At 23.0% G+C, this 12888-nt stretch overlaps 1 protein-coding gene across 3 annotated transcripts; it reads right to left on the bottom strand.

Annotated features, from left to right (window-relative positions):
- Positions 1-3509: 3509 nt before the first annotated feature.
- On the bottom strand, positions 3510-12491 carry LOC129606172 (myeloid leukemia factor). 3 transcript variants are annotated; one of them, XM_055516305.1, is made up of 5 exons: positions 12335-12491; positions 12003-12166; positions 11503-11941; positions 9594-9854; positions 3510-4914 (listed from the first exon to the last, which is right to left on the bottom strand). In XM_055516305.1, the coding sequence occupies exons 1-5, from the start codon at positions 12385-12387 to the stop codon at positions 4797-4799; spliced, it is 1035 nt and encodes a 344-aa protein (XP_055372280.1). In that variant the 5' UTR covers positions 12388-12491; the 3' UTR covers positions 3510-4796. The 3 variants fall into 3 exon arrangements, with proteins under 3 accessions (XP_055372280.1, XP_055372282.1, XP_055372281.1); XM_055516306.1 differs by lacking the exon at positions 3510-4914 and adding an exon at positions 7889-8032; XM_055516307.1 differs by lacking the exon at positions 9594-9854.
- Positions 12492-12888: the final 397 nt, after the last annotated feature.

The following is a 12888-nucleotide window of genomic DNA, read 5'->3' as shown; positions in this document are numbered from 1 at the left end:
ACAACAAATTTAAAATCGTAATTTAGTTTGGTTCTTCAATAAATGTTTTCTTAAACACCAGTTTCCTGTTTCTATCCTAAATTGCATAATGCTAACTTTTGATTTTAAAAGTTGAAGAATAATGGTTTTCAATGTGAAATCCTCGTTTTTTGAGAGATTAGTGTTAAAAATTAAAAAAATATTATTATTATCATATGAGGTAAATTTCTGCTTTTGCATTTTTTAAAGAGTAACTACTTAATTAATTAATTTTATTAATATCCAAATTTTAAACTGCATGAGGAAATCCTCCATTTAGTTTCTAATTTTTATTTCGATCAGTAAAACTATATTAACAAGGTTTTTTTTTTTAAATTAAATTAGCAATAAAACTAGCATTAACAAGTAGCAAAATTTAAAAACCTCTATCTTAATATTTTTATATTATTTATATTTAATTCTACATATATAATATAAAAAAAAAATCGGAAATACATTAATTATAATGTCACGAGCATAATTTAATAATCAAATGACACAATAGTAAAATGACAGTATCGTTTGATATTATCGTACATTTTTCTTTTTTCTCAATTTTTCTTTTTTGACACTTTAACTTTATAAATTGACATTTTATCATTAGTTGTGACATATCGAATTTCAAGTCTTTATATAAATATTTTTATTACTTTTTAATTTATGAAAATTTTTAAAATTTTTGGCTTTTATAGTTTCAAAATTATTTCCTTTATCGATTAAATTTCATTGAAACATTGGAAATTTATGAAAACAGATTTGACAAAAAAAAAATAAGCAAAAGCAAATCTGCAAAATTAAATTGCCATTAAAAATATTAAAATCATCAATACTAATAGATCGATTAGGTCACAAATTTTATAATTATTACAATTCAATAAAAAAAAATGTTTTTTTTTTTTTATTTAAAATTCATTATAGTTGTTATTAATTTTTTTTTATGATTATATTTTATTTTTGATTTCAAATTTTATGCATAGACCAAAAAATTTTTCTTAATATTTTTATGACTTTATGGACATATCACGGTTAAAATAATAATTAAATAATTATAATAACAATAAAATTGAGAAAAAAAAAACTTATTGGTAGCATTATAATTGAATAATTCAATAAACATTAATTGGCCATTCATTGTTTAACAAAATACCAAATTAGATTGTCTTCTCTTCTAACACAATAATGTTGATTATAAAAATCTTTGGTATGAGTGGTTATATATGATGTATATATTATATTTGTATATGTTTTCATTTAAAAATTATTATACAATATTCAAACTGTAAAATTCTGAAAAATTAAAGCATAAATAGAAAATTAAAATATTTAAAATATTAAAAATGTGGATAGCATTAATGTTATCACAATATTACTTTATTATCGTATTTATCACCGGTAGACGATGAAAACGATAGATGTAAAAAAAAAACCAAAAAACATATTTTACTTGAATTTACTGTCAAGTGTTAAATTTTTTTTCAAAATTTATAAAATAAATAAACAATTTCAATTAAAATTCCTAATACAAAGAATAATTTCTAAAATAGTAATTAAAAAAATAGCAGGATAAAAAAAAAAAAATTATATGCACATAAAATTTTATTTTAACAATCAAGAAACCACAAATGCATCAAAAGAAGTAATAAATTCAAAGAAAAATAATTAGAGATTCTTCATATCATTTGAGGTTATAAAAACATATGTAAGTATGTATGTACATACATATATATACATGTATATAAGGTTGCTTTTTTAATCCTATTTGCTTCCAGTTTTGTAAAAAAAATTTAGATTATCTAAATGCATTTCAAATCTAAATAAAATTTTTTGATATATTTTCAAAATACAATATAGAAGACAGAAAAAAAAACTCTTGATATTCGATAAAACGGTACGATAATAAGCGATAACTAAATTTAATAATGTGAAAACAATAATTTTTCGGCAAAATATCATGAACCGTCATCATCGACAGACACAATTATTAACACAATTTCTAAATATCTCACCCATTTAACAAATAGCCCTTAAATTAATTATTAAAACCAAACTTATGATTTTTTTTTATTAAAGTTCTTACGTTTATAAAACCTACCATTTATAAATATGATTCAAGTTTACGATAAAAATATTCTGATGTTAGTTGAAAATTTTAAATATTCTCTCGCTTTGTATTTTCGAATTGTTTTACTTAATATAAATAGATTTTTGCATAAAGAAAAATTACTTTTATTTTCAATTAATTTTTTCGTATAAATATTACGTAAAAATTCTTTTTACTTTTTAAGATTTTTTTTATAAAGTATTTCTAAAATTAAAAATTATTAGCTCCCTGCAATATGCAATAATAAACCTAGGAATAAGATAAGAGATAAAAATGCAATTTAATTTTAAATAATTTATGCATGTATGTACATTGGTATTTTAATTTTTATGTACAAAAACCCTGATGTTATTTGATTTTTTCAATTTTTTAAAAATACGTACGCGCAAACATATGTATATTACAAAAATATATTAAAGAATCTAATATTTATATTGTATCTGTTGTGTATTAAACAATTTAAATATGTATGTAGATAAATTTACACTGTAAGCATTTTCATTAGTCAGAAACAAAAAGACAAAATTTGCATAATTTTTAAATTTTTATTGATTTTCTTAATTTTTTTTCTCACTGAATTTTTTGTAATTTTTAATATTAATATTTTTTAATTAATTAATTTACGGTATATTTACGGCACCTTGGCTAAAAATACAATTTTTTGAAAATAATACTAAAGCCAATATAAACATAAGTATATGTATCTATCATGTTACTCAGCTCTTACTCTCTGACCAAGAATTATTTCCAAATTTATATGAAAATCGAAGGAGGCACTGGAACTTATTTGGGTATATATTAGCTAATGTTGTTAATTCTGCTGAATCTAAATGTTATTTGAATATTAATCAATTTTCGAATTCGTTATTCAAATTTTAAATGGATTAAAATGGATTAAAAAAAACATTAATTGGAAATTTTAATACATCCGACCTTTCCCCACATTAACATGTAAACCTTAAGCATTGTTTTTGTAAATTTTGTTACTTCGGAACGCTTGGAAAAATAATTTCAGTGTGGTGGCCTGAAAGGTGTATGACATTAAGTCAATCAAACTGCCAGAATCTATCTGCAAGAATTTTTAAGTTACATTATAACGGTTTGTATACACTTCTGCAACTATCATAATGCACTTAGTACGCTGAACCGCTTAATTTAGTGACTTAGAGATCATACTTACTTTTAGTTACATTGTAAATGGCATTACTTTTTACTCCTCTAACCTTAGTGCACGGATTTTTTTGTGCTCAGTATAAAGCTGATTTATATTTAGATCAAATAAAGACAGGTGTTTTACCCGATCAGCATTTTTTTCATATTAGTTATTAATTTTTATTATTAACTGCAATGATATAATATAATATTATACATATAATGAATAATAAAAACATTTTAGTTCTATCTCCATTTATTCAAATATCTACATTAAATGTTTGTACAGTTTAATGTTCACTTTCTTCGATTTTAAGTTCAAATTTTTATTATATTACATAATTACATAATTAATTTTTGCAGATAAATGTTTAATAGTTTGAATTGGATATTCTGTTTAATTTTTATAATAATTGTATTGAAAAATTTTTTATATTCATATTTCGAAAATTTGGCATATGTATATGAAAATTATCAACAAATTTTACTAGAATAATTTAAAATGTTACTTAGAAATCCAAAAATATATGCGAGAACGAGAAAAACAAATGAAATTAACTAAACTCAAAATGGTTTCTAAAAATAAACTAAAAGAAAAAAATTTCAAATAATTTGTTATTAATATCTATAATTAATTTAGTCTCTATTTAATTTGTAATCGCAATCCTAAGGTACAGAAGAAAAAACATTACTATAAATTTCTATTTTCAAATTTACGCACATTTAATATCATTTTTAAAATGTTATTTAATCCTTCAAGTAAAACAATATTTTCATCTTAATTTCTAAAGTTATAAGAATATGAATTTAATAGTTATAATAATATAAAAATTATATTAAAAATTTTGAATTCACATTTTTATATTTTCCGAAATTCTTATTTCTGAATATCATCTGAAATTTCCGGATAATTAACTTCGTCCTGTTCTTATAAATAAAGTGCTTAATTATAATATAAAAAATAAAATGTTCAAACTACACATAATAATATTTCTAATTAAGAATTCAATATTTAGAAAAAAAAAAATTAAGTAAAACATAAAATTTTTTAAATTATATTCATTTCATAAAGCACTAGAAATTTCAATAAAATATTCTCGCAATGAAAATTAAGAAAAAATGTAATTGTAGTACTAATGATTTCCTTAACTGTTTCATAAAGCACTGAATGGTTAATCAAAAATCTTATTTTTCAATATCTGAAAGTACAATATAATCAGAATACTTAGAAAATCAGTGATCAGAAGCGACAATTTATCTGTAATTTCATCAAATATTATTTTAATCCAAAAGTAATCAGACGTTGATGTGACGCATATTTCAGATACTGTTGTAAAATATGCTTAGATAAACACAATTAAGAACATTATACAATATGCATTACATCAGTGCCAGACTATTTTCTGATCGACGACTACATATAAAAACATATTCCATTTTTCTTTTGTCTTTTATGGGAATAGAAAAATATTGAATTTATAATAATGTGTAAACAAACAAAAATACTCAAAATAATACGATTAACTTAATTAAGATTTTGGTTGTCACTAGCGCCACCACTGTTATGATTGGAGTTTTTGTTATGATTTTTTATTCGATAATTTCTTCTTGCTGCTGAAGTATTATATGGATGTGGATGTACACTAAAAATAAAAAAACATAAAAATAGTCTTTCATAAATACATTTATCCAAGAATAATACAAAAAAAAATATTAAAGTATAATTTAATTTTTAAACACAAGAATAAAAATACAAGTAGAAATGAGAAATTGAAAACAAGAGTATTTAATTAAAAAACCTTATTGAAAGTATTTTAATTAAGATCAAAAGTAATGCGATGATATCGAAATTATTGAAAACAAAATCCTAAATTAGAAGCATGTTATTACATTTGCTAATAATGTCTGTCTACGTAAATTTATTTTACTTTAAAGTAATTTGCAATATAATCTGAAAGTAAGAGAAATCAATGTCAGGAATCTAAAATTAATGAAGCTGCTTATATATTTAATATGTTAAATAACGCAACGTCAATGCAGCACAAAATTATGGATTTCAACAAAAAGTGAAAAGGGTTATATGAAAAAAAAAATTTTTTTTTTATGTACATTGTTCAAAATTTTCGGATGCTTAAAATATAAAATGAATTTTTCAGGAATGCTTGTTTGAGAATTACCAATACATTCATTTTGTTTTTATTTTATAAAGACTAAGAAGTCATCGTTTCAAATTAAATTTCAATTTCTTAAAATTTAATCAAAAATTAGCGAAATTTTCATAATAATTGAAAAAATATTTCGCTAAGCGTGAAGACTGCAAATATTTCGCTCAACAGAACTCAATTCAGGAGAATTAAAGTTTTTTGTAAAAGTACGGAGTCGGCATAAAATTAATAAAATTAAGCGCAATTCATAAAATTCACTAATTATATAGAATTAATTAGGGTCATATTAATTAACTAACCTAAAAAATAAGTAATAATAGAATAAAATAACGAAAACCCTTATTTCTTGGCTACTTCAAATTATTATCTTATTAAAGAAAGTGTTAATCGTGTCCTTTTATTTTGATTTTTTTATTTTTAAATTTGCATATCCCCTCACTCTTGAATGTTGAAATACTATCTAATTAAACAGACAAGTATTCTTAATCAGTAACCCTCTAAGTAGAAACTTAAAATACAGTTGAAACCACATTGACCAGACTGATGACCACTTCAAATTTTAACAACAGTGTGTCTCTTCAAATACATACCTACAATAATAATAGAAAGGAATATAGTTTGCAAATATTTTAAGCATTCAACTAATGCAATTCAATGAAAAAAAAATATTAAAAAAAAATATTAAAAAAAAACATTTTACGTTAAAAATTTCAAATAAAATTTAAATCTCTTTCTAATGAAAATTGGAATAACGGAGTTGGGTTATGGAGTTCATCATATTAATGCAATCATGCTTTTGGAAATGTAAAAACTGGAATATAATATTACTTATTTTTAAAATATATGTTTAAAGTAGGTTTTTTTTATTTATTATTTTAAATCTATACAAAACTTGAAAATTGAATCAATTTTTTTTTTTTATAATTATATATTTTAAAATAAATGTTTTAAAAATTAACCACGTGCAATATCTCTACCAAATCGTCCAAACATATCATATTTGAAAATAATTTTTAATTATATTTTATTTAATTTTTCATATATTTAAATAAAATCCAAAAAAAGTTTTTTATATCCTGGCTTCCACTCCCGCCAGCTCATAAAATTTTCACAAAAATTAATTTTAAAATTCTCATGAATAAAATTAAAGGAACTTTTGTTGTGGACACAGTCCGAAATCGAAGTTGATTCAGATGCTGATACTATAAAAAATTAAACTGATTAAATTACAAATTTGTTTAATATTTATTTGGGGGGATTATAAATCTTCAATAAAAATTTAGGTATTTTGCACGCTATATTATTTTTTGAGTTCAATTTATATTCTACATTTAAGAATTTAGGCATTTACGATTTAAAGTACTTTCCCAACAATCTCACAAACGACATTCCCTGTTAAAAGATTAGTATTCAAATCTAAGTTTTGATCATTTTCAAATTTTTTTCATTTTCAATATTTTAATATAAATATATTACATGAAAACATTCTTTACAACATCAAATCCAAAATATATAAAACTGATTTGAAAGTGACTTTATATGGTGTCTGAAAATTTGAGATCCAAAATAAGGCTATAAGTAAGCTTTCTTCTAAAGTAAAAACATTTTTTGAATATACAGAAAGTTTTGTGACGAATCAAGCATACATGGTATATATAAGTTACGAATATTACAATTTCTATATTTCTTGAACAGATTATATATATATATATGTTTGAATTAAAATTTATTTTCGGTAGACCATTGCTTCATATAAACAGTCACTTGGTAGTTATTTCTAAAAACAATTTACAATCGAAATAGTCAACGAAAATTTATAAGAATAAAGACTTATTATCATAATTTTTGATATACTTTTGGACATATATAATTATGTATGTATATATTTTTTGATATACTCGTATTATATGAAATTAAGAAAATTTTATTCATCATCCCAAATTTTTTACATTGAACACAAATTAATTGTGTTCGAATTGCAGTGTATTATAAAATATATATTAAAATTAAATCTTAACTTTAATAATAGTAAACTTTTAAATTTCATTCTAAAGAATTGTAGGATAGCAGTTTTGCAAGAAAATGCAAAAACTGCGAAAAAGTTAAAATTTTAAATAAGTTTAGCTTAATAATGTTTTTAGAAAGATTTTTCAAGTATATTGTGCGATCTGTTAGTAAAACACTAGAGGCACTCAATATAATGATAATAAAATGAAGTTGCAAGTATATTAGATCAAAAGAAGTATGGATAAATTCATTACATAATAAGCATGGGAAAAAGCATTTTTTTTTTTGCAATCGTTATTATGATTTATGAAATATGGTAATAAAAAGGAAATTATGATAGTGAAACAATTCCAAAAATTATTTCAAATAAAAAGGAAAAATATTGTCAAAGTTTTTTTTAGGCTGGTTTAGTTTATGCTTAATTATGACTAGTTTATCTTACGGTATAAAAGAGAAATCTGCAAAAATTTTTTATGTCACTATTATCGAAAAAAATCGATCGAAAAATGAAAATATTTTTTTTCTATTTCTTTTTAGAATTTAAGAAGAAATAGGACGATAAAATCTGGGATTATACAAACGCCAATCTCTGTAAAAATAAGAATGTATCATAATATACATATTACATATATATATATACATATATAAAATACGCTGTTATAAATTTATATTTACATGCATACTCTAATATACTTTATAATTCGAAGTGCTATCTTGTTAAATGTAAAGGTAAATATGCAACTGAAAATCGCGAAGAATTTACGATTATTAAATAAAGTTATAATTATAATTTAAAAATTTGCTTCAAAATAACAATTAAATTTCTTGAAGTAAAAATTTTTATAAATTGAAATTCGATTAAGAACTTAATTTAAAGGTCCCTAAAAATATTAACATGAGCCAAAATTCATAAAAAAAATTAATTTGAAAAATGTAGAAATTCAAGTAGATTTATATTTAATAATATTTATGCAAAAATTATGCAAAAAAAAGAAGCTCGACACTAAAACAATTTGCAGGAGATATTTTTATAAGAAGTAAAGGAAAAATATGAAACACGTTTTTATAAAAATTTGTTAGAAAAAATTAAACTACAAATTACAAATATTGTCCAGCACACTTTTTCACTGAATAGGAGAATCACGACAAATTTTACTATAAAACAAATTTTAAAAATTCACATGATGTCATAAAATGAATAAATTATCTCAAGGTATTGTGTTTTTGTAACAGAAAGTTTTTTTTTTTTGAATACTCAACCTAATTAACTTTCTTTTGAATTTGTACATTATACATGTTTTTCGATAGTGGTACCGAAAAACACGTGGAAATGTTATTTTACAATAAGTACAGTATTGGAATAGTTTTTTGGAATTCTATTCTCCAGTTCATTTAATATTTTTCAATTTTGTCCATTATATTTTCTGTAAGTGCATATACAATAAAAGACAACATGAATTTTGGCGTATACTTGGTAAAAAAATTAAGTTTTTTTATAAGCGATGGGAAAATATATTTTACTATCCAAACATTAACAATTTTTTTTGTTGAAGCCCTAACGGTATTATTACTAAGTACAACTAACGAAAATGAAATTTATAATTACATAGGTATTTTTAAATAAAATTATTAAAATTTAAATAAATAATTCCTATGTATATCGGATTTATACGTTCCATTTTATTTTATAGGCACACAAAATTTATTTTACTCTTTATTTTTATGTAATATATATAAATATATATTAATTTTTATATAATATAGCAAATCATAAAAAAATCTGTTAACTATAAAATAAAGTTTACATAAGCTGTTCTTCGTACTATTTTAATGTTGTTTAACGATTATAATAATTGCTATTTTGATATTGAAATACAAGAAGACCGAAATATTTCATTATAGAACGAATGTTCATTTTTATGATGATTATATTCGATTCCTGCTTTGTATTTTAGCATCATTATGAATTATTTCTTCTGTTTTTGCAGAAAAACCAACAAATCATATTTAATTGAAGAAAGGAACAAAGTTGTTGTATTTACTTATGTTTATGATTATTTGTGAAATTCAATTTAATTGTTTTTAAAAAAGTTATAATCAATTATATAATATTATATTACATTGTATAACTTGTTAAATTTGTAACAAACCTTGCTGAAGATGGCGTATTCGAAGCTAATGGCGATGAGCTTGGGGTACGCAATGGTCTACGAGAACTGACCTTTGATACATTTCTCGAGGATAATAATTGACGTCTTTGCGCAGAACTTGACAAAGGAGATGAAAATGACGATGTCGTAGACTTGTTATCCGAAGTTATCTTACTATTGATTGCAGTAGTCGTAGAATTGGTAGCATTGATAGAAGTATCACTAGTATCCGAAGAAGTACTTGTATTTTTTGCAGCGGAGCTAAGTTTTAAATAATTTTTTCTTATTTAAAAAATTCATATTGAGTTTTTAAGTATTTTATTATCTTAGAATTAAAATTGTAGTTTTCTATAGTTAGTTTGCAAAATTTCGTAATTTTAAAGAAATAACGATACAAAAAAAATAAATAAAAAAAACCCGAGATAGTTTATACAAAGAAATAAACCTAGATACTATTCAATAAACCTTAAACAGATGATTGTAAAGTACTAAGAAAGAATACCGAAAAAATTATTTGAATCCAAGAAATTGTATTAACTTAACCTTTTAAATCACTTAAAAATCAAAAAAGAATAAATCTTTTAGCTAAGATAATCCATACAATACTCTAAGGAAAAATTAAAGTTATTTTTCGTTTAATACTTGATAAAAAAATAAGCTTTCTAAAAGAAACAATTTTTTTTGGCACTTTTTATTGGATCGAAAATAATATTTATTTACTTTATAAAGAAAAGTGCAATTAAGTACTTACAAAATAATCTTAACGAATTGAAATTAGAGAAAAAGAAACCCAACCAACTGCTCCTCAATTTAATTCGGTATCCTATTTTTAAAAATTCCATAATACCCTTTTGAGTTAATCTTTTGTTTAATGTCTTTCAATTTTAGAAAAATTAAATTAGTTTTAGTAAAACTTTCCATGAAGTTAGCATATTTTCAGTTTATTTAATTTTTGATACTTTTTTCTTGGATTCAAAAATCTTGATTCCTTAGAACCAGGCAAAAATTGAATTTTATAATAGAAATGCTTTTATAAATACATAAATATATTGAACGATTATAATATTTATTGAGACAAGAGTGACACTTAAGAAATCAAAATGTATTAAAGGAATAAAATCTTCTTAAGCACTTTGTGTAATTTAACGTTGCAAGCAAAAATTCTAAAACATTTAATGAAAAAAATTTATGAAATTTTACTATTTTAAGATATTGATAAAACGTTCAATGAATAAACATAGCTATAAATTAAAATGATTGAATAACTTCAAATTAAATTTAAAAAAATTTACTTGCATTACCTCTTCAATATATTTGTTAAAAATTATATCTATTATATCTGCAAATAAAAAGTTTTTGAAAAAAAAAGATTCTGTTTTTAAGTTAATAATTATACAATCATCTAAATACACAAATGTATGATTGAACATTTTAGAGTTTAGGTGTTATAGGACGAAACAATTTTGTAACCGGTTGAATTTTGCTTTCATTTTAAAACTTAATTTACATTGTCAAAATGCTAAATGACCTTTTAAAGTTGCTTGTAACAGAAATATAACTATGTATGTATTTAAAAATTAAGTTTGCATTAATTTATTGTATTATTTAGTAAATTATTATAAGTATATTATCATTTCCCTTAAACATTGTGCATGCATATATAAAAGAAATATGTTTATTGAAGAAAAACACATGCTATATAATAATTAGATATAGCCTATAAAAATCTTATCATATTACTCAACTTTCAGATTTTGAGGAGGTTCCTAATATTTCATTTCAAAATTTCATAAAATTTGTTCATGAATTATTTCAGATTTAAAAAAATAAACTTTAAAAGATCATTAAATATTTTAACGTTTGAATGATATTTTGGTCTTGCATAATTTTATCACATATAATATCTTACCTTTGAGATGATGTTGGAGGAGCTGGCAACGCAAGTAATTGTCTTTGATGATTTGATGGACCATAATGTCTATGCACATCAGGTCCTGCAGTTATTTCAATAGATCTATTTCCACGGGCCTTGTTAGTAAATTCTCTATCAAAAGTTTCAGCCTCTTCTTCATCTAAGTTAATGAATTCTTGTCGTTCTTCTTGTTCACCGGATCTGACATTTTGCTCCCTTTCAATTATATGGGCTCTTTCACCTATATGATGTCCAATAGCCATTTTTTTCAATCCCGTGCGCGAGTCTTGTACTGTTTTTCTTGTTTCCCGAACTCCTCCTGGCCCAGTTTTTGATGTACTTGTTGCTTGATAAACTTGGGGACGCCCATCTGGCCCGGAAGTCATTTGAATGACACTACTAGAACAATATGACGCGCCATTATTCTCAGGAATGTCTACCAAAATTTCCAAAATGAATATAAGTTATTATTAATCATACCAATAAATTTAACCAACCTCCACTAAGTAATCTATTCAAATTTGGTATTCCTGGAAATCCAAATAACCCACCCATAGGAGCCCTCATTGTGTTAGATCCAAAATTATCAAAAGGCGTCAGCATATTAAAAGGATCTGGCATTAATGAACCCATCAAACTGTTCATTTGTCGCATATGTTGACTATGAATAAAAAAAGTAAATTAATTAAACCTGTACAAAAACAAAACATAATTCTTAAATAATCGATTTTTCAATGTGATCGAAACTTCTGGTAATCAGGAATCTTAATTGGTTATATGTACACCATTCTTTTTTAGATATAGTGCTTAAGGCTATCTTTTTACGTACCCGAAAAATAAATCATCATCACAATCACCAAGCAATGAACCGAATAAAGACATTTTGCAGGATAATTTTTTTTCCAATTATTTTTTTTTCTTTCTAAGGTTTTACGAAATTAACTTTTTACTTAGCTATACCAAGACTGCAATGCAACTTTCTTATATAAATGTACTAGAATACAAACTATTTTAGAAATGGGCGAAATGGTTATTTGCAAGTAAAAAATTGTAATAAAATGTGTGTTGCCATTTTTACTAAACTGAAGTAGCATCACCAATAAAAAAAAGCTTTTTTAACAATATATAAAAATAAAGGCACTAGTGAAAATAATAACTCCTCAATTGTTAGGTATATGAATGCAATATTATGTGTCTTCACGAGATAAAAATTAAAAGACAACTAAATTAAATTCTAATTGCTGATTTTTTGTTCCGTTAATCATACTTTCCAACTAATAAGGGAATACACTCTTAAATAAAAGTTTATTACACTTACACACAAGTGAAATGAAAGAACGTATATTTTGACAACGTTGAAGTATATGTTAAAATTAGCACGAT

Source organism: Condylostylus longicornis, unplaced genomic scaffold (genome assembly GCF_029603195.1).
Source record: "Condylostylus longicornis isolate FDR11 unplaced genomic scaffold, ASM2960319v2 ptg000018l, whole genome shotgun sequence".
Taxonomy (NCBI): domain Eukaryota; kingdom Metazoa; phylum Arthropoda; class Insecta; order Diptera; family Dolichopodidae; genus Condylostylus; species Condylostylus longicornis.
This window is presented reverse-complemented; position numbering and strand designations above follow the sequence as displayed.